The 27459-nt window shown below is 36.0% G+C and overlaps 1 protein-coding gene across 2 annotated transcripts; it reads right to left on the bottom strand.

Moving 5' to 3' along the window:
• Positions 1-1777: 1777 nt before the first annotated feature.
• Positions 1778-23378, bottom strand: LOC149775687 (uncharacterized). 2 transcript variants are annotated; one of them, XM_089943612.1, is made up of 4 exons: positions 23257-23378; positions 7706-7850; positions 4280-4454; positions 1778-2461 (listed from the first exon to the last, which is right to left on the bottom strand). In XM_089943612.1, the coding sequence occupies exons 1-4, from the start codon at positions 23318-23320 to the stop codon at positions 1985-1987; spliced, it is 861 nt and encodes a 286-aa protein (XP_089799738.1). In that variant the 5' UTR covers positions 23321-23378; the 3' UTR covers positions 1778-1984. The 2 variants fall into 2 exon arrangements, with proteins under 2 accessions (XP_089799738.1, XP_089799737.1); XM_089943611.1 differs by lacking the exon at positions 23257-23378 and adding an exon at positions 15432-15675.
• Positions 23379-27459: the final 4081 nt, after the last annotated feature.

The raw sequence follows: 27459 nt of genomic DNA on the forward strand, positions 1-27459 counted from the left end.
TAGCTTGTACACTTTACCTATTGTGTGTACAGTTTGATACTTTTGGCATTAACACATGTTCACATATCACTTTATGTGATTCTGATTGGTCCAAATAGGCGCATGAAATTCTTACGCAATATTCTCTTTAATGAATGTCTGCGAACGTGGGAAAACGTTCTTTAGCCCGCCTTATGGAACTTTTTCTTTTTCTAATGTTATAAACATTTTGGTGGCCATTTTTCGAATCGACAGTACCAAAAGAATTGAAAAAAAGGTCACGTGTTTCTGAATATGTCGAATTTACACCCACAGGTGTTCGTTAGGTTATGTAGTGCCTATCGTGCACTAAATAATGACATTAAAATCCAAACAAGAACAGCAACAACAAACAAATCATAGGGAATTTGTCAACTGATAGCGGGCGCGGGTGGGTAATGGATGGAAACATGGAATCCGCCCAATAAACAAGAATGGTTTACGTATTAACTTCTAGAAGTAAAGAAACTCACCTCTATTCATAGATGAATATGGACATCAACTGGTCTCCCAACTGACTGAACTTTAGACCTATCAAACCCCAGCAGTTTGTACCCGGCAAAATTGATCTAATGTTTTTTGTGTGGTGCAATTCGGATTGTCTCCTGTTCCAAATGAGTGGGGCCCCGAGTGGCCGAGTGGTCTAAAGCGCTCTTCGTTACGGATCACTGCCATCTCACCTCTGTCTGTGGCGGTTCGAGTCTAAGATTCAGCCAATGTGGGCATGTGAGAAAGCTTGCCAGTAGCTTCTCGTGGGTCGGTGGTTCTTTACGGGGTTTTCCGGGTTCTTCCTCCACCATTAATACTGGCCGCCATGTATAGCCTATCGTGCTGAAAAATGGCGTTAAACCCCACAACAACAACTGTTCCAAATGAACTAATTCAAATATCCGGTAACAAATACATTAGAGTAAATATGGACTTTCTTCATCCAGAAATAATCCTTTCACATGAATATCCAATAATTTTTTCGGTAGTGAAAGTCACATACCTTAGGTGTACACATTGTTACATTGATCTTCTGACCTAAATGAATCATGCTATGCGACCAACTTTCATATACATATTGTGTATTGAACTGTGATGTTTTCAGAGTAAAATGTTCTATTTGTTCGGAAGTGCATTTTCTCTTTGAATTATAATTTGTAAAATAAAATATGCTTTTAAATGCAATTGGTTATAGAACTGCACAAATAATCGACATTCGTTTGGAACTATTTGTGTTCGCAACAATGAAAGGGGCAGCGTCTGAGTTGGAATGAACGAAACTGATTCTTCTTTCCCCTATTTTCCATTAAAATAAAAAGTATGTGATAAATACAATCTCAAACAGGTGGTGATTTAATATTAAATTTACGAAACTTGTTGAATAATGTCCAGTTTTTGCTCGCCATGTCTCGCAAAACCTGGCCTATATTCAACTTGTTTCATAAATTCAATAATAAATCATTACCATTTGAGATCGTCTATTTCTTAATGACATTCAAGAAAATGTAATAATGTCTTCTACAGCTATTTCTAATTTTATTAGCAGCTGAACTGGTTATATTTACTCGAGTCAAAACATTACTCCGAGTGAATATTGTGAGACGTGGCTTCTTAAAATTATTACAAACAGAACAAAAATATGGTTTTCAAAAGGGCTTTCAAATTATTTTTCTATTCGGGTTTAGGGTTAGAACTGTGTTAATAAATGTGTATTTCTAGAATATATTTTACAACAGAGGATTCTTTCACGCATACTCAACAAACCCATAGGTGAACAGGTTTCAAATTTGTTATTTGACATTAAATAATTATATCTACAAGGTTGGAAATGTGTCCCCAAAAGTAAAACGTAAATATTTTGACACATTAATTTAACAGGTAGTCAATACATGCGCCAGATAAATGCAGTGGCAATATTTGGTCACATTCAATCGTTATAAGTTGTGTTAACTGAATTCCATAAATACGCAAGGAAGGGCTAGTATCTTACATTTGCCACAAACTTTGGGAAGATGTCGTCAATGAAGCCATAAAGGATGAAGCAAAGGATTCCCAAAACAAAGCAGATGATTGCTCCGAAATAGTGGACCTTGTGAGACAGGAAAAATATTCCAAGGATCATTCCCTTGATGATGTATAGCCCAGTGGTCATTCGGACCAAGAACTCCACAAGCCACCATTGATTATCCTGGCCCCAGATGTCGTATTCCAGATCTCGAATCAGTAAAAAGAAGATCAAAAAGGCCCCGAAAAGGAGAGATAAGAGCAACGTGGCGAGCAACATCTTGTGAGCTGGAGTAATGCCACGTAAAGTTGTTCGTAAATCTTGGATCAGCAAATCAAGCGCTTCCTCTAACCATCCGTACTTTGAGAGATCGGTGAACTTGGTTGTCAGCTCTGCGATTTTGCTGTCAGTCAAATATTTAGCCGCTGTTTGACCTACCGAGATCCGCATCTGTAATAAAACAAAGAAAAACTGATCTCAAACATTATTTTCAGTAGTATCCTTGGTCGTTTAAGTTACAACGGAAAACTGCGAACAAAATGTACTGCTAGGCAAATCCTCACGGTTCTTCTTATTTAAATTTTGAACCGGCTTAGTAAATTGCCCAATAACAATAAGTTTTCTTTAAAAGCCCGTATTTATCTGACATGTGGCATTATAATAGAGCGCAGCACAAAGTTCCACATGTCAAACCAATTTTATCTAGTGGCAGCAGTTTACGTAAGAATGTGCAACTATATTTTGCAATGAAATTTATTATACTTTGCAATGAAATTTATTATATGCAATGAAATTTATTATACTTTGCAATGAAATTTATTATACTTTGCAATGAAATTTATTATTATACTTTGCAATGAAATTTATTATACTTTGCAATGAAATTTATAGATGTCACTTGGCCAGAAGTTTCATTATGGATTACGTATTGATTTCAGTATATAATCTTACCAATAACGGTAAAAAAAACAACTCAAAAATATTGATATCAAAACAATGTTTTCAGGGCAATAAACTCGGCGACAATTCTGGAAGTTTCAGAAAGAAAATTAAATGAAACCCTAAAAATATTATTTCCATCAAATTCCGGATCTGAACGCAGATTTAATGATGGGGAATCCTCACAAAAACAAACGCCCTAGTAAATAACCAGGAAACAACAACACGTTTCGAAGCTGCCTTAAAAATTAACGCACGATCTGTCACAAACAGGTGAACTGTGTCGATTTTCCCTAATGTTTCGAATAGCTGATACCTCTCAATAACAGACATGTCTTGTACTATTAAATCCAACTTTCAACACGTTGTAAAACTGGTTATCTATCATTGTAAAGACTTTTCTAAAATTCTGATGATGCATTTTGCAAAGTGTGTCGATCCCCATGATTATAGTAATTTATGAAAACATTCTAACGCTCAGATTCTAACGTCTGATTGGCTGACTTTGGACCACTGACAAATGACGCCTTTTAATTTTGACTTAAGTTCGGATCTAAGTGTTTGAATTTCATCCTTGGGTCCAGACTTCATATGCATTTGGATCAACAACGCAAATATTTTTTAGACATTTAAAAAAAGAAGAAATAATGACAATACGTTTATGCTGTGAAAAGAAGAGACATCTGATATATTAAAGCTCATCTGCATTTCCATTCAAAATCAGGGATATCCAGCATGTAAGTGTTAAGAATATCTAGTACATAACTGTTAAGGATATATGTAATATATTAACACAAGTACAATGATTGCCATTAATCACCTCATTAAAAGTCCATGTTTTTTCAGTAGGTCGGTAGGTAGGTGGGTCGGTTGGTCAGTCGGTCGGTCGGCATGTGTGTGTGTGGTCGGTCGGTTGGTCGGCATGTGTGTGTGTCTGCCCGTGTGTGTGTGTGTGTGAGAGAGATTTTAGTATTATTTTTGGAGCATTCATGAGATTATCAACGTGAGTAGCTCATGCACAAATTTATCTTGATTATGGAGATTGGAGATTGGTGATAAAATTGCAAATGAGCCCTCATGCTCATCAGAGTCAGGAATACCATAAGACATGACCTTCAATCAGTGTATCCACATTTTAACCATGTACTTGTTGCATAGAATACAACAGATAATGTAACAAAACTATCATTCTTTACGATGATTTGATGGACCATAAGGTAGGGCACCTGCTTGTATTGACAGGTAAGTCAACGTGTATGCGATCATCTTAAACTTCCAGCTGTGTTTCATTTTCATTCAAAGTGGACTTGAACAAAATTATTGATATACCTTTCCAAATTGTTGGCAGTACAGAACTATGACGTCATTTTCACAGGAGCTCATCTTCCAGCTTAGTCTAATGCTATCTGCGAAGTTTTTCATGATGATTTCCTTTTCTGCTTCCGTGGGCATGCGCGTACTCGTGTTCAGCTTGGGCTGGATTTCACCACACTCAATAATGCAGCTATGAATAAGGAATGTTGCATGTATATCTGATATCCCAAGAATTTCTTGAAAAGATGTATATGCAAAATTGGTGCTAAAAATAATATTGAAATTGTTTATTATCGTTTCGATCTGAGCGTAGCAGCTACGTACTTCTTCTTATACGACCATAATTAAAGGCAAAATTCGTTGCACACCCACTGACTATGATACGTGTCAGGAGAAAATGATTCTCCAAATCCACGACCTATTTAAGGAACTGACAGGTGCCTATATTTAAACAGTACAAAAATGTCTGCATTTACATGTCTTTCTCGCTATAACGCGCATCATTATTACGCAGTTTTAGATATAAATTGGTTCCATTCTGGATTCCAAGACCAAAGTTATATAAAAATAGAACAAAATACAAAAGTGAAATAATATATTTAAATTTACGCAAAGTCAATAAGTCAGTGCTATCAATTTTAATTTACATCAAGTTATCAAATCGTTGCTATATTTGCACTAGATTTTTAAAAAATCACGCTTTCGTTCACGCTATAATGCGTTACACTGTATACTGATGTAAACCCCATCTACCGCGTTATAACAATAAACGATCGCATTGTTCCTGCTGTATGAATGCTACCTTCCTCCAGAAATGATAATACGTGTTTGATTGAAGTGTCAACATTTAATGGAAACATTCACATATATTTGATTAAGCGAAAGATAATTTAACATTTGTCAATTTTCCAGTTACGGGAAGGCTTAATATTTTAGCTGAATGAAGACTGTTTTACAGAATCTGTAACTCTTAAAATTGTTCCCATAAATGGACATGAATCCAGGTTACGGCCTATTTTGTAAGTTAACTTATATATTTTAGGGAGGGGTAATGTCACGTCTTTAGTAAAAATTATAATCATGCAAATATTTCCTATTTTTATAAGAATTTAATCTGTTTATTGCATCCACGTCACATACATTACATTTGGCTAAGCCCGTATGTTTCCTGTTCCAATTAATTTTGATTTTCGTGAACTAATGTTATAGTCTCTGCATTTTGTATTCGGCAATCGTTTTAAAGCTATTCTGAATATTAATTAGTATGTGTACCCTATTTTACAGCTATTGCTGATTTTTTTGTAAAGTAAAAAAATGCATTTAGCTTATAACTGGTAGGGACGATACGATGAATGAGCCAGCTAAGAAAGAAAGACACTGGAAGCAAAGGCATGCATATCCTAATCATATATACGTGACGTGGATGCAATAAACAGATTAAACTACATTAATTTTCTGTCAATATGCATCGTAGCACGCGAAGATTAACTTTCAACATATTGTGGTGATATTGAACTAATTCGTTGCAATGCAATTAGTAACGACCAGTAGACTTTCTTTGTTGCGCCAAGTCATAAGCTGCCCTGGAAGCAGTCGACTTGTCGTCTTTATGGTAATTTTTGCATTCCTTTTTTTCCCTCGCTTTTTCGCATAAATAAATGATTATTAATTGGGTGCGATAATATTAAACTATTATTATTATTATTATTATTATTAATGATGATGATGATGATGATCATCATCATCATCATCATCATCATTGCATTTGTTATTATTATCACAAATTTTAGTAGTAGCAGAAATCATATTTGGACGAATCAGTCTCAATCGATATTTTCATCATTTTCTATTGAACAATATGCAACCTTTTAGTGTAACAGATTGTGCCTCGCCACCTTAGGGTATAAACCTCATTCAAAATTCCTTCCACGCACAGTTAAATAATTTAAAAAATATATTGTCTAAAAACGTATGTTAAATCACACTTGTGCATACGTTCTATCATAATGCACCACAACATTCGTTAATTAGGACTTTCTCGTGTCGTGTAGTCATCTTAATACGTTGCTCATTGGTCGTCAAAATATGTATTTATTTCTCGTTATTTTTTATTCCTTCGCCAAGTAATGTAGTGCACCTAATCGTCCACAGGCCTAAGAAGCAATTTTTATTAAATCCGGTCATGGATTCAGGTTAATTCAGTTCAGAATGAATACAATCAAACTGATGCAATTGGATTTTTTTTTCTTCTTCATTTAATTTTTCTATTCAGAAAATATTGCTGACTGACGAAGATGCCAAGCTAACCTAATAATTAGCCAGAAAACGTCGATCAAATAGTACCCGGAAACGCACAGATTCCAGTGCAGTATTCAGAGATTTCTCACAAAACGTTAACGCGGACGCGAAAGACTTGGTAGAGAAACCCACCTAATCGCATGGACATTACTTTTAAATTCTACACTATACGTCCTCCACGTGTTAACTGGACCTGCATATAGTCACCAATAGGTAATATCTGGACTCCGGACATAATTGACCGGCGGATGGTGGCGGGCAGGTCACATAGATCTTGGCCTTTTAACCCAATAGGTTCCTCCATTGCCAAAAGAAGAAAGAAAAATGTTGGAAGAAGAATATGTGGAAAACAGTAATCACATATAAACTGTCTGTATTTCGAGTCACTGTGATCTCCACTTGAAGGCTGTCTAACCCAATCTGATCGGAATCACATATCCACATTTCCACGTGGAGATCCGATGGACGCCAGTAAAGGCTCATGTTCTGCTGACCTTGTAGTTCACCAATCAAACCACAACATTTCCTTTTTTAATGTGACACACGCCATTTGAAACATGTAGTTGAAAACAATAACTCTCCCTAACACGAATTTGTAGGTTTCTAAAAATAAGTGGACCAGGAATTCCAAAAGTCACCCATCTTAGCTAGCCAAGGTTCCGATGTGATAACCCTTTATACACTTTGGCGTATAGAGCAGATATGTCTGTGCTTCAGGTCTGTGAATTTCATTGGATGCGGCGGCAAGCCACCGCATCCAATCAACATTTCTTGTTCAAATTTGAACATTGTTCCTATATAATCTAGCCAAGGGGAACACTCAACTTGAATTGACTGATAAATAAGCAATTATCCAGTGCCGGTCCGTATTTGCACAAATACCTATCTTTCAAATACAACTGAAATGCCTTCCCTCTGGTACATAGTGAAACTTTTCGATGTTAAACTTCCAAAATATCCTTTTTAGGCACTGAATTAACAACTAAATTGAAGAATACTCTGTTGTAATTTTTTAATTAAGACTTCCTTCAGATGCAATAAATTTTAAAGAACATATTTTTAAGATGTTAGAATAAACAAATTTAAGAACTTTAATTCTTCTTTTATTTTTTAATTGCTGTAGGGCTTAATGTATTTGCTTACATGTTTTGGGCTTGAAGGTCAGGTACCCGGATGCGATTGATGAGGACCACGCCCACCAGAAAACTGTCCTTATTCCCGTTCTTTGTAGTGCACACAGTAGATATATTCCCTTGTAAAAAGATGAGGTTATCGTCGATTTCTTCAGCTACAGTTTTAGATATAGAGAAAATGATACGAATAAAATTAAACATGAAAGCACTAACTCCTTCCTCTCTACAATAGATGCTGTAAAAGTATGACTAACACAGTCCCTCGTTACAATAGATGCTGTAAAAGTATGACTAACACAGTCCCTCGTTACAATAGATGCTGTAAAAGTATGACTAACACAGTCCCTCGTTACAATAAATGCTGTAAAAGTATGACTAACACAGTACCTCGTTACAATAGATGCTGTAAAAGTATGACTAACACAGTCCCTCTCTACAATAGATGCTGTAAAAGTATGACTAACACAGTCCCTCGTTACAATAGATGCTGTAAAAGTATGACTAACACAGTCCCTCGTTACAATAGATGCTGCAAAAGTATGACTGTAACAATATATGCAAAAACAATGTGAGATATTTTTTAGATACGAAGACGCTGAGTAATACATTGAGCATTTGAAACACAAATGTCTGAACAAGTAGTTTTGCCATTACGTCATTAGGAAAGAGATATTATCACTGGATTCACTTAGAGAATTGCAGCTATCAAGCAGTTCTGAGCACTATAGTTGCATAACGAGAATGATATCACTCGATATATGAAAATTGAATTTTTTTGTTGTATTTTCTTTTGTTCACTTTTTTTTTTTTTTTTGCTTTTCTTTCGCGACACACGCTAGACATTCTCTCTAACATGAAATTGTTTATCTTTCGGAGATTTATAAATTGATGGCAAATAATATATTTTTAATATTAATTATAACTTTTTCTGAAAAAAAGTATGTTTTTTGAGAAAATTGGTAAGATTAGTTGTGCTTTAAAAATTTTGGTCTATGTTGAGGCTGGATATATTCCAAGAGAATTAGAATACGTGAATGATGTCTGGTGATAATTAATGTTATTTGATCTAAGGCCCGATGTATCCAATGTTCAATGCGTAAACAAAATTAATTTGAAACTTTTACGTTGCAAAAATATTTCTGCCATTGATGTCACTGTGCAGAATAATTTCCATTTACCGATATCCTATGTTATTTATTTTACGCCGAAAGTGAAGCCAACAGCGATTAAGAAATAATCATGAAGAAAACCGTATACTGCCATCAATTCAATTTGACGGCATCTTGATTTATCAGATTTTCACGGAACTCTAAGACTTTCATGACATATTCATATTCAACTCTGGGAGAGGTTTGACGCACAATGACCTGGTCGTAACTTGAATTGTTTGAACCCTTTGCGGTGCAAAAATATGCATACGCCAGCACTTCAAGATCGACCATCCATAAAATTATATTTACAGTGTCAAACTTTACCGGCAACTAAGGGTCTAATATGTAAAATATGTTTGAAATAATACATTAAACAAACTTCTCAAACCCTGATCTACCGGCTCAATAGCCATCTACGAAGTAGGATCTACGGTGTTCTCAGTAGTGCGCATGTCTCTGATATTACTGACGAAGCGTTTATTCAGTATCGACCTTTGTGATAATAACTTAATTAATTTCCGTTCTCGTGTAATACAAAATTGTACAATAAGATTAATAAACTGCGAATGGTATCTCTGTTATTTGATCACATGCAGTGAGCAAGCACGTTAAACCTGTTTCTTATGAGCAGGTACATCAAAACAAGGAGAGGAAACCGTGCAGTATTGAAAACACAGTGTACAAGTCTAATCCCATAATCCAATCACATCTGTCAGTTTCATCTCTCTAATACCAGAAAGCCGTCACCACCGTAAGATGATTTTTTTTTCTTCGCTACTCGCTTACTAAAACAGAGCTTTCCGTTAGGTCCAAATGATGAAAAATTACGATTTCTATGGGATAAAAAAATAGAATGATAAAAAAATGATGTAATTAAATTCCTCAACATTTTCGTTTACGACCAAACAATTCTCTCTCTCTCTCTCTCTCTCTCTCTCTCTCTCTCTCTCTCTCATGAAATGAGTATCAGAAATCCATCAGAGGGATTTGGTAGATTTTTAAAAATTAATCCAGGATTAAAAATGCATCATCTATGGAAAATAGCTTACACTGACTCAAGCAGAAAAATGGAATATGGGACATTATTTCGTATTGGAGGAATGCAAGCAAGACCTGGACTGTGTCCCCTATCTGGCAAAATGAGTCATGACCGTATTTTGCACATTTCGATGAATTGTGCCTTAACCTCAGACGACAGAAACCACTTGATGGAAAGTCTATTTTCGTATATGCCTCCAGTGATTTACCGTGATTTCTGTGATCAGATCGATGATGTTATACTGATTATACTACTTGGTGGTTTAAATGATATATCAGAACGTTTAGAATTTGAGGCATGGATAAATATGATCAGACTATCTACCAAGTATTTCATTAAGATAAAGGATATTATATATTCGATTCAATAGAGAACTCACTCAAAATATAAGGAAAGAAATACTTGTACTGGATTGCAAAGAGAGTAGGAAACCATTTTTGTTGTGAGGATACATTTTCAAATGTTTTATCGTATATATATCTCTATCTAGATTAGTAATGATTTTAATTTATTTATTCGTTTGCTATTGGAAATAATTCAATACGTAACGAATCTACTATTTTTGTGATTCTATGTATTTAAATGCATTTCTTTTTTGTCTTAAAATCTTCAGAAAATGGAGGAATAAAAGAATATCATCTCTCTCTCTCTCTCTCTCTCTCTCTCTCTCTCTCTCCGTCTTAGGCTTCAGCTATGCGGAAACATAAGCTGGTGGTTAACCTTAACTGGTCCCGGCTCTTGAACCCATCAGCTATGATGTAGCATAAATAGATTGAGTTCCGCTGTTTGTGACAGTGTACTGTCGGTTAGAATAATAAATTATATTTGTATCGGTCATTCAATGAATGGCCGGGGACCATGAGTTCATTGCCTCAGCGGTATGTCAGTTAAACGGACGCGTGTTTGTAAACAAATCATAACATCCAACGGTCTCTTATTATGTCCCATGTCTGTGCACTGATTAGTGAAATATTCTTTATTTGTTGCGTGGGTGGGGACGAAGTTTTGCACCGTAAACCGAAATTCCTTTACTCCGAAACGGGAAACAAATTTCGATTTCAAATTTCAATTTTACCACCCTCCCCCATAAAACGGAAAGTTGCTGCAAGCTTGGAAGTGTATTTTACCTGTCAAATCATACCCCATGCTAGACCAGATTATTTACGGTTAGCATCTGCTGAAGAATGATAATCGGTGAGAAAATGGCGCAAGGACACATAAGGTCAAAACAATTCTTGACACACGCCGGCACAAATTAGTTTAGTCCGAAATATTTGCACCACAAAAGATACAGCTTTTAAATTAATTTATTAATAACTACAAACTTGTAGATAATCCATTTAACAAAGATTATGTTTATCTGCCTTTTATCTAATTGTGATTTATTTCTTCGTTTCTATAAATTATCGCTATAATATGTTTTGGTTGTTTCATTTCTTGAATAAAATACCCTAAAACTCACATCAACGCAGTTGATTTTCAAGGGAGACAAATCAATTCATACGAGTATTTAAGTAACCATGACTTAAAAAATTATGAATCTTATACTGAGAGTGTGGATTGAATTACATAATTTTAATGGACTTACAGTGTATATTGAATTACATAATTTTAATGAACTTACAGTGTATATGGACTTACAGTGTATACTGAATTACATAATTTTAATGGACTTTGTATACTGAATTACATAATTTTAATGGACTTACAGTGTATACTGAATTACATAATTTTAATGGACTTGTATACTGGATTACTTAATTTTAATGGACTTACAATGTATACAGAATTGCATAATTTTAATGGACTTACAGTGTATACTGAATTACATAATATTAATGGACTTGCAGTGTATAATGAATTACATAATTTTAATGGACTTACAATGAATTTATTAAAGTATCTCGTTCCTTAAATATTTGTGGAGACGCGAACTGGAACGACCAATGTTACTGATATTAATAGATATGAATTTCGGAACAACCAAAATTACAGATATTACCGGATGTGAACTTCTGGTGGTACGTTATTCTGATCAGTTTCTGCCTTACATATAAAACAAAAACAGCTTTCGTAGCTGGTATGCTCTTACACACGTATATAAAAGTTCTCTCATAAAATCGTAAACCGCCCCCCCCACCCCCATCTCATAAGCGCTTAAAAAAACAATACTTTTGCACTTCTGCGAAACCTTCAGTAACACTGAATTTGTATATATATAAACATGATATTATTTATGCTCATCTTTTATTCGTTCAAGCACTTTCTCATCTTCATCTTGGATGGTCTTCATGTAGATGCATTATACTTACCGTCAAAGGGTATGACGTCATTATTATTCCGATTACACCATTTATGTCCTTGTATATAGGGCTATTTATAAACAACTTCTTAACATTCATATGTAACACTTGTTGTATACAAAAGTACATTATAAGACTATTTAAATCACTAAACACCTTTCACGTTCTCAAATAAGTATAAAAAAATTAAATAAATGTGAAACGCAATCAATAAAGGTCATGAAAGTGCAGCAATGTCTTGAAACCCCCAGTAAATATCGTTTGTACAAAACCCGCCATATCTATGGAAATAAATCCCGTGGTATTTCTGTTAACATGTATATCTATATTATATTGTTGGATTTTGAAACCATCTTCGCCAGCCAAGGTTCTTATATGTTAATCGATGTACACATTGGCAGATAGATCAGATATTTTAGTACTTTGTCCTAGCCACATTTAGTGGATTTCATGAGTTTCCTCCCTTAGAATGTGATGCTAATTAACCAAAAGCGTGTACCAGTGGTGCTCTGTAAGTTTGGCATTCAAAGTAAAATTACGTACCAAAGAGAAGCCATTATAGATGTATCTGAGGGAAAAGGGGTATTTTTTCAAACACAAATCGGCAGTGGAAACTTGCTTATTTATGCGTCCATTCCAGTTGTGTGCTCTCCCTGTCTCGATCACGTAAGAACATTTTTCAGATTTGAACAACTTGATTTTGATTGAATGCGGTTGCTTGCCACCGCATCCATTGAAATTCACAGACCCGAAGCACTGAAATATCCGATCGAGCTGCCAAGGTGTAGACATGTTAACATATCAGAACCTAACGAAGATGTAGCGGTACATTTAAAAACATTATTGATAATTTCGACATGACATCTTCCCTGGTCTCTCCTGGCATTCAACTAATCAAACACAACTATCTGACTCGATCGAGTTGGTGGTAGACTCAGTTTTATCCTTTTAGACCTTTGTCTTTCATAGCGAAGGAAATCATTCTAGCCTACTGTTTGTTGAAATGTATTTCCAAGTTTCCCAAAGATTCGTTTTAAGAAACTCCACGAAGACGAAATTAGACATTTTTAAGGCAAGATGAAGGATAAGACTCGAGGGTGCAAGGGACAGCTTTTATAAACAAATGTAATGTGACATACACCTGCCTATTATAAAAATACATAAAAGCAAAATATATGAGTGAGGTCAAAAAGATCCATACTTTTGGATAGGTATAATAAAAAAAACCAAATAAGAATATGATTCACTTGATCTGACAAGTCAGTGGAAATTCACAGAATGAAACGTTGATGCACCCCACCCCACCCCCACCCCAATTAATACATGCATTTTTCATGTCCGAAGGACATTTTTGAGAACACGTAATGTTCGCAGTGCAATCACGAGCCCTTTCCCTGTGTGATAGTTCTGAAAAACAGTATGTACTTAATAGCTTGACGCTATTTATAATAGTTGTGGAGATATTATATTTGCCTTGAACCAACGTGCCTACTGCCATAAGCAGCTAGCCCTGCTTCCTAGCCGACTATTGGTATTTCACTGGCTACATATTGTGCAGTGACTACATGAGGTGTACATGTCTCACACCAATTTTAGGAACACCACAAGCCTGAAAGACCAAGTTCACAAGTTTGTCCATATCTTTAATTATTAAATAATGATAGTTCAAAAAGTCACACAATACCCTTAAGTTAAGAAATGTTATAGGGGCCAATATCCGGAACTGTCCCCTGCCACCTGAGTAAACCGCATGTTTTCCGCAAGCCTGCTGTATGTCGAAATGATCAATTGGCCATATACTTACATCATGCCGAATAAAAAGGAGCTAATGAATTTCCCAAGGACACACCGAGACAAACGACCGGCGCTGGCTTAGGCTGGTATGAATGTTGCACTTTTGGATACAAATTATTTTAGTGGAAACCTTGTTGGTACAATTAGTCCGACAGTGATATATGAAATGTGGCAGGCGTTCTTTTATAAATATGTTTTGATGACCGGATGAGAATTGATATGAACTATAAAATGCATCATAATCTACAAATTATGAAACGTTTAATTGCGTTGTCGTTTTTGCGTAATCATTTATTTGTTTTCTCGAATATTATGTTCTGCTGGTATTCTCTTATATCCAGACATTAGCGTATCATGAAGAAAAGAAGTCTAAATATCAATTTGATTTCAATCCTGCATAAAAAGTCTGTTATTTATCTTCTCACCTATTGTCAGGTAGAAAATATTACAGCCATTTTCAGCTCCTGCTGGCGTTTATGACGTGACCATCTATTTTTAGTTCTAGTTGAAAGCAGTTTATGGAATGGAGGCACGTATTGCAATATAAGGAAGAGTTGCATATTTTTACTCAGTACGAGGGCGCCTGCTGTCTAGGACCTTCAGTTTCTAGTCCTGACCAGTATCCTCGAGACCTTTTAAACATAAAGCTCAAAGTTATATAACCTTCCTTTAAAGATATCTATATTTCTAATCTTGCGTGACTTTCTCGCTATAGTACACTTTTTTTTTATCATCGACTCGGTGGTCGTTGCTGGAACTTCTCGTCAAGACGAGAAAGAACAATTGAATGTGATTCGCTGCCATTGAGAACTCTATTTGGAACAACTTTTATTCGCATTGTTGTCCGTTTCAGTCGAGGCATATGTCGTAAACTCCGCCGGAAGGGACTCACAAAACCATCAAGTTTATATGTTATCGTACAACTACATAAAAAAAAATCCTCGACTTGAGAGAAATGGGTGAGCGATGTTACGAATGGCTGCCAACAAATGGGGGGATATAGATAACACTCGCGCTTACAAGTCGTACGTTCCCGCACCTCAACTGCGTGCACGATGCTCCGTCTCAGAGTAGGATAGTAACAGCCAAACTGTAAAATACTATTCCGTAACAGGAAACTGGGTCTAGCCTCTAACCTAGATGTGCTCATAGTTTATATTGAATTTTGTCGTTATGAATTTGAGCTTCAGTTTCATGGTCAGGAAGTTTTAAGAGTTCGGTGCCTGGACTCATCGTTTTCAAAACTTTTCATTCCAATTTTTTAATACTGCAGTTTTTGTTTAGAGAGGAAAAGAGATCAATTTTTCAGATAGTCTTGGTAGGAATAGTAATAATAGTTTTATTATGATGTTGATATTGTTGTAATCACCCCAACCCCCAGTCTGCTGGATACACAGTGATATTCGTTTCTTAAAGTATTTTATTTTCACTGGAACACATTGATTTTACCTCTCGATTGAGACTTGATTAATCCATCCGGATCGCAGATAAAACGCTTTCTGTCCGTTTTTGTCATGTTGCACCTTGCATGCTCATACATGGCAATGGGAAAACCGCAGTGAGACCAAACTCTTTCTCCGGTTTTGCTGTCTAGAGTGTAGGTGCGGATAATACTTTGAATCTTATAATCAAGGCACCTGTGGTATGAGACAACTGATGCGAACATCATCGAAGATATTAGAAAGAGCGATATCCATATAATCCTCATGTTTCTGGAAATAATAATAATAATAATAATAATAATAATAATAATAATAATGGCAGTGTTAATGATGATAGGGTTGGAATCAAATAGTACCGGATTCGATTCCAAGTCCTGGATTCTGTCATAAAAACAGATATCAAACAGGTAGCAACATACTTTTGGAGCAACAAATAGGACAACCAACCAAGCAGAAAAGCAATGCATAGTACTAGTGATAGTCAATGATCAGCTCAGGAATAGAAATCAATATGAAAATATAATAACAAAAGAAATGCGACTTGGCTGTTACGAAAAGTAGCCTAACGGAAAGATCAGTGCCAGACGAGGTTAACGAATACCGGCTGAATGAGTTCGCAAGTGGTAGAATGGCAACACAACTGCACGACTGCATGGTTAAAGGCAGAGTTTCAGCATGAATGACCTTGACCGCATTTTTCTGGTGATGAAAGCTAAATGGACAAGCAAAATGGTCAGCACTTTTGATGACATAATATATGATCATCTAGATTGGAAAGACCTACACGTGAAAGCAACAATGTATATGCCCTTAATATTCAAAATTAATTTTCCCTCGATATAAGTCTATCTAAAAACAAGTCGATGCCCTATTCAATCGAAATTATGACAAAGTGAATCAGCCTCGAAAATAAACTGCCGAATGCATATCTTCTGTACGTCTATGTTAACATTGTAAGCAAAAACAATGAATCCTCTCTTCTTGGATGCCATTTTTATTGTATTGTATTAGGCTGTACATTTTACGCTCGCAAGCAAGTTAGTTTACTGCACATAAACATTTACTGCATCTGTAACCCTGTAAACGAATATGGGTGCGATATATCCGGTGTTAGGTGATGCGCATTCCAAGGCAGCACGTCCTGTTGCTTGTCGATTTTTAGTCATGAAGCAGCATGAAACAATATTACGACTTTCCTTGAGATGTTGTACTTAAATTGTTTGATAGATTCAACAAAGACACGACTTATAAAATTAATTATGTCTTTAGAAGATATAAATGATGACATCAAATAAAACAATCGCAAGTCCAGCAAGGTTTTGTATTCACATTGTTAATGGTTTCCATAATATCTCTCATCCCAACGAGCAGATCGTGGAAAGGTTGAGTTTGGAATCGGTTCTACTAAGCGGCTACCTTTCGGTTATTGCATATCGTGCACACATTAAGAAATGTTTGCAAACGTTGCCGTCTTACTTAAGGGGGCGTTCTACAGATATTATGAACTTCTGAGAGAGTGGATGGTGTAAGCTGCAGTTGTTTATATTTGCAACATGCACTGTGGAGAGAATGTTGGTAAACCTCGATGTTACCTTCACGAACTATGGCTGATATTTCTTTGGATATTGTACTTATGGAATTTGTACATGATCTAAGCACATAGCTAACTGAAATGGCTAGAATGGCAGAACACGCAGTACATGGACAGTTTATAAAAATAATAGCAGAGGAAGATGAAAAGGAAAAAAAAAACAACAAAAAAAAACCACCTGCTGATGAAAGAACCTAGAGGTGGCTTCAGAATATATACTCTGAGAGACAAACATAATGGCTTGTAATGGCAGGGAAAGACTAGACACTAACAGACAACAACGTGAAGGCGAGTATACAAAATCAAGCTGTCCCACCATTATGCAGAATGTGCGAAAATGAAGAGGAGATGGGCAATAACATAATCAATAACAAGCAGCATGATATCCGGATGTAAGAACAAAACTTTACATGACAAAATAGCTCTCGCGCTGTACTGCCAGCTGTCATGGAAATATAGTATGAAGTGTGGAGTGATACGAATATAAGAATATAAGAGAAATTGTTGTAGCAATAAGTTTCAAAACCCGTCGTAAACATCCGGTACGACCACAGGATACAACACAGAAGGCTAGATATACATAGCAGTAAATGCCAAACGGTTAAAAGGCAATAGTAAAGTACGATGATTTAGCTCTCGACCTTAAAATATATGGAAAACAGACAGAGAGTTGTAATGATCGTAGTGGGAGTGCTTAGACTAAAACCGAACACAGACATGAAAAACAGATACAGAGATTGTATGGATCGTAGTGGGAGTGCTTAGACTAATACCACACAAAAATATGGAAAACAGACATAGAGATTGTATGGATCGTAGTGGGAGTGTTTGGACTACTATCTCATAAAGATATGGAAAACAGACATAGAGATTATATGGATCGTAGTGGGAGTGCTTGGACTAATATCGCACAAAAATATGGAAAACAGACATAGAGATTGTATGGATCGTAGTGGGAGTGTTTGGACTACTATCTCATAAAGATATGGAATACATACACAGAGTTCGTATGGATCGTAGTTGGTGTGTTTGGACTAATGCTTTACAAACTCAATGACAGTTAAAGGAAATAACACTGAAGCCCAACTACTTTCGAAAGTGGCATTCCTAACAAGAGTACTGCTCAAAGTCTTTGAGATCTAAATCCACATGAAGTGGACTCACATTAAAATAAGGAAAGACCGGCATAATATATCATCGTATTGGCTGTAACGCATGATGATAATAATAAAGATACTAATAATAATAATAACGCATGATGGTAGTAGTAATAATAATAATAATAATAATAGTTGCAATAATAATAATAATAGTAGATGTTATTAATTTTTTCTTCATCCAAGAAAGTAAATAACTTAAATTACTTGATCAGGCCTGGTTTTCTTGCTTTGACGCTTGCATATTGTATTACGTCAGCGCTACTCCAACATGCGATTTGATCATTTTGTCTTGAGTACAGACTTTATCGTCCTAAAGAGTCTCCCTTGTATAGGTATATGACATGAACATTCTGAACATTGTAATTGCACACCAAACCTTCACTCGTATATCAGCTAACGTTTGCACAGAGGAAATATTATAATTCATATTGCTATGTATATCTGATTTAATTTATATTTGATTTAATTTAATTGTTTTTAAGTTTTAAAATCTTTTAATTTTTAATTTCATTACACGTCAAAGTAGTGTAATTTTCTTTACTAGGAATTCGATACTTTCCAGAAATTAGTTTGACGTGATTGTTTACTCGTAAACACCGAACTTTGCATCTTTTGCTGACCTAGTTCCTGGCCTTGATTGAGAATCAAGTAAACAACTTCTTTTTTAAATTCATTCTTAATGCGTGAATGATAATGGAGAAATCGAGGCTGTACTGGAATACGTGACCTTAGACACGTCAGTATCTTCAAAACTGTTCTGGAATGTGATCACGTGACCCTCATACGGGTATTTGCTTTGCGCATTATTTGACTGTATAACCTTTGTCTATAGAGAAATAATCTCAGTTTGGACTTTTACCTTGAATACTTGAAAATGTTTCGTTCTGACCAGTTTGGGGTTACATTTTAATTTTTATTCAAATTATTTGGATTCTAAAAGATTTATTCTTTTTCCTGGAAATATTTGAGTGCCCATACATAATTCTTGGACAAAGACATTTCTTTAAATTTTATTCGGAAATTCAAACACCGGCATATTGTTTGTGGATCAACAAAGAACTGTAGACACATCCGTAATATAACGGCTACAGTATACGTCATCGCCTTCCATTTTGGATTTTTCGTCGGGACTTGAACTTGAATTCATTAAAACATTTCATCAATAGAACTTCTAAAATTTAATTCGTGGATTAATCTTGGATTATTTGTGAATTTGATTTCTTAAAACCGTAAGTTGATATTTTTCCTTTTTACATTGTTTTTCCAGGGAAATAAATTATTTGTTAAATTCTGCAACGCTTGTTATTTTCACTTTTTCTTTGTTACTGTTTATTAGAGCCCAAACGCGTAGCACTATAATATGTCCCATTAACAGGAAATTAGTTTTCACTGACACGCCATTACCCAGAGCATGCATCTAAGTTCAATAGAACGTGAATCAATTATTCAACATAATCAAAATTATTTTGTCAGTTTAACAACCCCTAAGGGGCCATCCATTTAGTACGTACGCAAAAATCTGGCAAAGCTTGTCCACTCCCTCTTTCTGTACACATGCGTACTTTTATAAGCCACCACCTGCGTACGTACACTTGACGCACCGCCACCCCCAAATTCTATAGAACGGCCTATATTTAATCCACGCAGAAACGACCAAGGATTAATACCAATAACATGCTTAATAAAACAGTCCACCAACGTTGAATGTCTGGATGCATCAAAGAAATAAGATGCGTAATTTTAAAAAGTTTGCCTAGTGCCCGCTAAAATTCAAACGCCGACTGAACCGAGTCGAACAGGTTACGTATTAGACAAATTATTATCAAGTTTTCACCCCCTCCCCCGTTTCCTATGCGTAGTACATTATCAGTGGACTCCCCCCACCCATACGCAAGCGTATGCTTTTGGGTTAACCCCCTCCCCGCTCCATGCGTACGTACTAAATGGACGGCCCTAACTGTTTGTTCATGCACTCCTCTTTTGTACCGTCGAGTAAATTCAAGGCAAGTAAAATGTACTTATAACAGATTTCACAACATTAACGGAAACTATATACCGACATTATTAAAGGACACATGTATAAGACATACAGGAAATTAAAATGCAAACCGTTCATGCCAACATTGAAGCATACTAGGAACTGACGAACTGCATGCATAAGGCGCTAAGACGAACTAAGCCGCAAAACGTGACAAATTACATTACATAATTAACCTTTTATGGTTTGAACATATTATATTTACTAAATTATGCAAAAGGGGTCAGGCTACCAGTTGTCACAGCATTTGATAATCTCTCGCCCATAAGAACACAGTGGAACAAAATTAATCAAAGATGACAAGCGACAGAAAAGAAAACAAGAAACGACAAATTAGATGTGCTGCAAGTTAATAGATAACGGTTCAAGAAAAAGGAAAGAAGATATCCAAGGCAACTAAACAGCAGTGTTACCAAACTTTGGAAATTATATTATTATGTACTGTACCTACAACAACTATCAATTGGTCATTGTACTGAGAAAATGAAAGGAAAAAAAAAATAATCTTTTTATCTAAAAAGACACTAAGGCGGAAGCATTAGTTAAAACGCTGTTGTATCCTAATGAACGTTAGAAAAGATTTAAAGATGTTTTATTTCTTTCATTCTAGAGTACATGTGAGCTAAACAGAAGAATGTTTGTAGAGTTATGAACGAACATTTCGTTAAGACAAAGCATTAGATTTTTACCCTTGAAATGTGGAGCGAGTGAAATAAATTTAAATAAAAATTTAATGCATTTGGTGGTTTTACCCCACAGCTGCATACGGGATTGTTTATCGGGTACCCGCCATACTGGTCTTAGTCGAGTTGGTTACATTGCGTAATGGTCCTCTTTGTAATTAAATGAGTATTTGTGATCGCAAGAAAGATAAAAGCAAGGGACGCTCTTGTTTTGTGGGGTAATATACATTATATGTTTAAAAGAAATTGCCTTGCATGTTGACATTTTAGGCAGAGGGTACCATATAAGAATACAAGCGTTAAGTAAAGACTTTTTTTTAATTTCAAGTCTTGCATTTAATACAGAGAAATTTGTTCAATTACGTAAATTACGTAAGTCAACATATTATGTATAATAGATGTGGCAATATATGTTGCATAACGAATTACGAGTACACAAACTGGGATCAATGCGATAAATTGCATGTAACATTTAAATTGTACGACATTACAGCATACATTTTCCTGCAGACATTTGCCTGATACAAAACTTGTATGGAATAATTATTTATATCTAAGGAAAACACAACTTATATTTAATTGAAGTTACTTTTCTACCTTGTAAAGCTTATTAACATCATATACATCTGATATATCATAAATCTACTTTTAGCAGAAAACATGGTACAGCATAGATATATAATACAATTAATTTGAATAGGGAAACATACGCGTAATTGCAATCACATGTATGTACATCAGCTACCGTATTGACCACTCCAACAATTTATAAGGCTGTGAAATTAATTTAGAGGCATTTCTGTCATATAAAGGTTAGAGATTGAATTCCACCTCTTTGCATATCTAAACATATCAAAGGAATAATACCATACCTTGATGTTCTCACCCTGTATAATTCTAAAAGAGTAAGAATTCTGCTTTATGCACATAAGATCATTTGAATAAATAAATCTTAAAAATATCTAGTGCATATGACGCTCTTGATCTCAGAAACTGCAAATTGCACTTTGTTGGAAGGTCTTCATTTGAACCTGTATGCATGGCCGGCCTTATCCCCAATGTACCGATTTGGCCCAATCGGGCACCGCGCTCAAAGGGGCCCTGCCCGTTAGTAATTTTTAAAAAATACGTCGATAGAGAGAAAGTAATTTTAAAGCGATGGAAGAAAATTGTAAATTCAATATCATCCTGTTTAAAAGTTTATTTCTACATGCCGTGCTCACAGGGTGCCCCGCGCGTAAATCCAGGGGGCTACGCCAAAATGATCCAAATCGGGTCCCTCGTTTGCTAATGCCATTCCTGCATGTACGGTCATCATTAATGAACCTAAGAGTTACTCCCCTGCATTTTATCACCATTCAGAAAAAAATCTTAATAAACTTATTTTGTATACATATAACTTGGTTAGCATTAAATGCCGAGATGTCAAAACCAAAACGTAATACGGAATTGCACGAATCCCTGATAATCAAAATAATTATTCAACCATTACTAAATGCAAGGAATTGCTAAACAAATATTAGTGTATCGCCTATGTGGATGAGACTGTTACCGATGTACACAGCTGACCTCAGTCTGAATGGTATAAGACCTGGTGAAATTCAGGTGTACGTTACCTCAACATGGCGGTAGTTACAGATGATTACAGACAATCAGAAAATCCACAGGATGTAAGGTTTAAATAAGTAATGCTTATTGAAAAATCATGTTGTGTTTGGTGATTAAATTAAGTTCTAATTTAAGTATCTACGTGAAGGAAGAAAGTCATCATTGAATCGAAAATTGGATATCATGCATTAACGTGTTATTTAAAAGGCCACACACAGTAAAAAGGTTGCATTGCTTGTTTCGATGATATCCGAGGATACGTCATTCCAACATTAAGCATTAGCTAACATTAAGTCACCAACATACAAAGAAAATAGAACAAACCCTACTTAACTAGATAGTGAATGAAACTTTGGAAGATTTACATTTCAAATTTGACGTAATCTCTAAATAATATTCAGTACATTCCATTAAAAAGCTATCATGAAGTATACACACCTCAGTCGTACAAAGAATTCAATTTTTATCTCATTTTCTCTAGAAATGGTTGTTGTAAAAGCAATTTTTTTTTCTCTCAAGAAATTCATCTTTTACCTCATGTGCAATAAATAGTACAACCATTCTAGGATCGAGTAATCAACAAATCACATGTATATTATACAATAATTTCATAGAGCCTCACGTGTATCTTAAGCATTAATTTCATAGATTCTATTCTACAAAATATGGCTGTTTAAACCCCAAAGCGTTATCGGATAAGCCTTCCAAGCATGTATTCCAAACTATTACATATTATGACCATCAATACTTACTTTCAATTTTGAGTATTCCGTCAAAATAAACGAATCTTGTTTTATGATTGTGGAATTTATTCATTGTTGTTATGTTGATCTCATATTGTCGTTCGCCATGTTTAACAAATGGCGGTGTCGCATCTCCGATGTAACTCAAGCAGACGAAACTGGAATGTAACTTGCTGAGCCGGTTCGCAATGCGATTTAATACTTTCATTTATTACAGTACTACGTTTACTTTATTGATTTCAAATCTTTGTTCTGGCCAAGATATTGAGATTTGAAAACTTAACCAGTATACATGAATAATTAATAATCTAAAGTGAGGCTCGTGTCAAATGTGTACATGTGTCAAAAATCAGCTATAATGGCTGTAAGTAATTTGTCTGAATGCATAGACCACAACCAATGTATGTCTTTTCATAATCTACTTGGAAATATAGGTATTTTTGTGTGGATCAAGGTAAAATTAAGCGATAAAGAGAATTCACAGACACATACACACACATGTACACACACGTACACACACACACACACACACATATATATATATATATATATATATATATATATATATATATATATATATATATATATATATATATATATATATATATATATATATATATATATGGTAGCTGCCATATTCTTTGAAGAATTATTTAATTATAAGTCGCCAGTAAACCTTAAAAATATCCATCGTATAACATTTTTTTTTTGTCCCTGGGTAGTAAGTGTTATTTCGTAATTGCTTATGCCTCAAAAGTTTACAAAATGGCTATTATTCCCCACAAACTTTGCTTTTGTAACCAGGACAGTGATATTTTTGAATTTACCTATTTTCCAGAACATTCCAGATATATTCAGTACTAAGTAAACTTGGAGCAATTTCTAGAACTTTCTAGAATTTTCCAGTAATATAAATAGTAGTATAAATACAGGGGCCTTAAGCCCACCAGTTCAGTTTAGTTTCAGCTGCCTAAGTGGATACATATCTGCATTTATCTGAGATGGCATCAAGCATCCGGCAGACACATTTTGCTATGTCTGCGGGTATATTATAAAGACAAGAGCGCAAAAGTACTCCGTGGAAGCATCTGCTAAGATGTGTGAGGCCTACAATACACATTTCGGCATGTCTGTCATGGATCAATACAAAACCTGGGCACATCATTTCACCTGCGAGCACTGCAAAAAAATGTCTGGAAGGTAAGATGGACAATTGTTGCTAGAAATTTTTTGAAATAAAATTTGTTAAAATTTTAAAAATTGTAAAAAATATTTAATTTTAAAATGTTTAACAATTTTCAATGTCATTGAAAAAATATATCATATATGAAAAATGTGGCGAGAATCTCTTACACATTAGTGAATGGTGAAATGAATGTATTTGTGTAGGATGGTACAGAGGGGAAAAGAGAGCCATGAAGTTCACTATCACAAGAATTCGACGGGAACCCACTAACCACTTAAGCAACTGCTACTTCTGCATAGTGGACCAAGCTTCACCACACTTTTCCAAGTTCTTCACCCGTCAAGATGGGCTCTGCTTCTGCCACAATGTGACCAGTCTGTTCGAGGCAATCGGAATCACCTGTAATCAGAATGAATGGCGCCTCTTCACTGACAGCTCATCCAGGAGCCTCAAAGCCGTGCTGCTCCATAATGGAAACAAGTCTTTTTCCCTGGCTCACTCGGTGCACCTCAAATAGGATTACAACAGCATCAAGACCTTGATGGATGCTTTCAAGTATGATGAGTACGGATTAGAGGTCGTCGGAGACTTCAGAATACTGGCATTCCTGATGGATCTCCTGGGCGGTTTTACCAATTGTCTCTGCTATATTTTCCTTTGGGACAGCAGGGACACGAATGCGCACTACCACAGGCGGGACTGGCCATAGCGGACTGAATTATCTGTGGGGAGGAACAACGTCAAGTGTGAGCCACTGGCGGACCCCCGGAAGGTGCTGATGCCGCCTCTACACATCAAACTGGGCCTTATGAAGCCAGTTGTCAGAGCTCTAGATAAGAAGTCGACAGCCTTCAAGTACCTTCAATACTTCTTCCCAAAGCTGTCTGACGTAAAGGTCAAAGTGTCTTCGTCGGACCACAGATAAAGAAGATCCTAGAGTGCAATAAATTCCCCAAGAAGCTCACTAGTAAAGAGAAAGCGGTTTAGAACAGCTGTCACAGCGGTTCGGGGCTTCCTGGGCAACCACAAGGCTGAAAACTATGAAGCTGGATGAGACTCTGGTCAAGAACTTCAGCACCATGAGCTGCAGGATGTTCCTCAAAGTCCATATCCTTGATGTTCATCTTGATAAATTCAAGGTGAACAAGGGAGCGCATTCGGAGAAGCAAGGCGAGCGCTTCCACCAGGATATACTGAACTTTGAAAGCCGCTACCGAGGAAAGTATAACGAGAACATGACGGGAGACTACATTTGGGGGCTGATTCATGAAAGTGATTTACAGTATAATCGTAAATCTTGAAAACCTACTCACTTCTAAATTTTTTGTGGTCATATTTGTATTACTACTTTAGTATACATACGTGTTAATTTTTATTCATATGTTGTTTTTTTTCTTCTGACTTTATGTGAACGAAGAGACACAAATTCGCCCGTTTTCTCATTGAAAATAGGTGAATTTCAAACTATGGATATCCTGGTCACCAAAGCAAAGTTTGTGGAGAATAATAGCAATTTTCGCTACATTTTAGGCATAAACAATTACGAAATAACCCTTCCAACCCAGGAACAAAAATTGTGTTTAATAGTGAGATCAAACCGTCTCCTGTGTGTGTATGCGCGCGTGCGTGCGTTCACTGATACATATACTGTAAAGCTAAATAACATATTACAGTAAATATTGATTTAGATTCAGCGAAGTTTCTCCTGGTTAGTCCATATGTAAACACTGTCCTACCGATACTGACCATACCAGTCTATCTATAAACACTGTCCTACCGATACTGACCATATAGTCTATTTGTAAACACTGTCCTACCGATACTGACCATACTAGTCTATCTGTAAACACTGTCCTATCTATACTGACCATACCAGTCAATCTGTAAACACTGTCCAACCGATACTGGCCATACCAGTCTATCTGTAAACACTGTCCAACCGATACTGGCCATACCAGTCTATCTGTAAACACTGTCCTACCGATACTGGCCATACCAGTCTATCTGTAAACACTGTCCTACCGATACTGACCACACCAGTCAATCTGTAAATATTTTAAAATATGGATATGTTTTTATATGCGCAGATAGAAAATATATTTTAATGTGGTTTCACTGTATAATACACTAATTTCCTATTATTAAAGTTAGCGTGGATGGAAGTTCCCAAATTGTACATGGAAACTTAAGTAAAATATTATCCTGGATCTAAATGAGCACTGCCGTCTGGTGGCCAAACACAAGAGTAGTGAATGGGGGCACCCTACGTACAATGGGAATTAGCATTACAGACCCCCCTGGGCAAATCTACGTACAATGGAAATTTAGCATGGCGAAAAATCGTGGGCAAATCTACGTACAAGGGGAATTAATATGGGAATAAATCGTGGGCCACTTTACGTACAAGGGGAATTTAACATGGGGAATAGAGTTTGGGCTTGTTTAGGGACAAGGGGAATTGAACATGGGATTTTTTTATATTTTTTTTTAAAATTTTTTTTAAAAAAAGGGGTAGGCAATTGAAAAGTCATTCTCTTTTCGAGAAATATGGCTGGCCCTGAAAAGGGCCTTTGGGTTTATGTTAATGTATCCATTAACATAAAGGGCACCGCATTGGTCTTCTTCTTGTCCTTAGGCTGCGTCTCACTGTTGGCCCGTAAATCAGGACTCTTTTGAGGCATCCTTGCCTCTCCACGTAAATCCTACGTATCCACAGGCTGGTGTCCGTCCTATGGACAACCGTCCACTTGGATCGGACATACATGGGTATGTCCGTCCGGAACATCATGGAAGACACAAGCGTAGAAGATTGCACATCGGTCCACATCTTGAAGCGACGAGAACAGGTGAATCAATGCAGTGAACTGCGCTTATTTATAGGGACAGGAAGGATTGAAACGGATTGAGTTTGTTGACCAAACCGAACACGCGTTACAAAATTCAGTCAGCGCGCATCCAATCCGAAGAGAGTAGTCTGTGACGTCAGTTGGTCTATATAGATTCGCTAGCGCTTATGTGCAGTCAAT

This window comes from Sinohyriopsis cumingii, chromosome 19 (assembly GCF_028554795.1).
Source record: "Sinohyriopsis cumingii isolate HCF-2022 chromosome 19, ASM2855479v2, whole genome shotgun sequence".
Lineage (NCBI taxonomy): Eukaryota > Metazoa > Mollusca > Bivalvia > Unionida > Unionidae > Sinohyriopsis > Sinohyriopsis cumingii.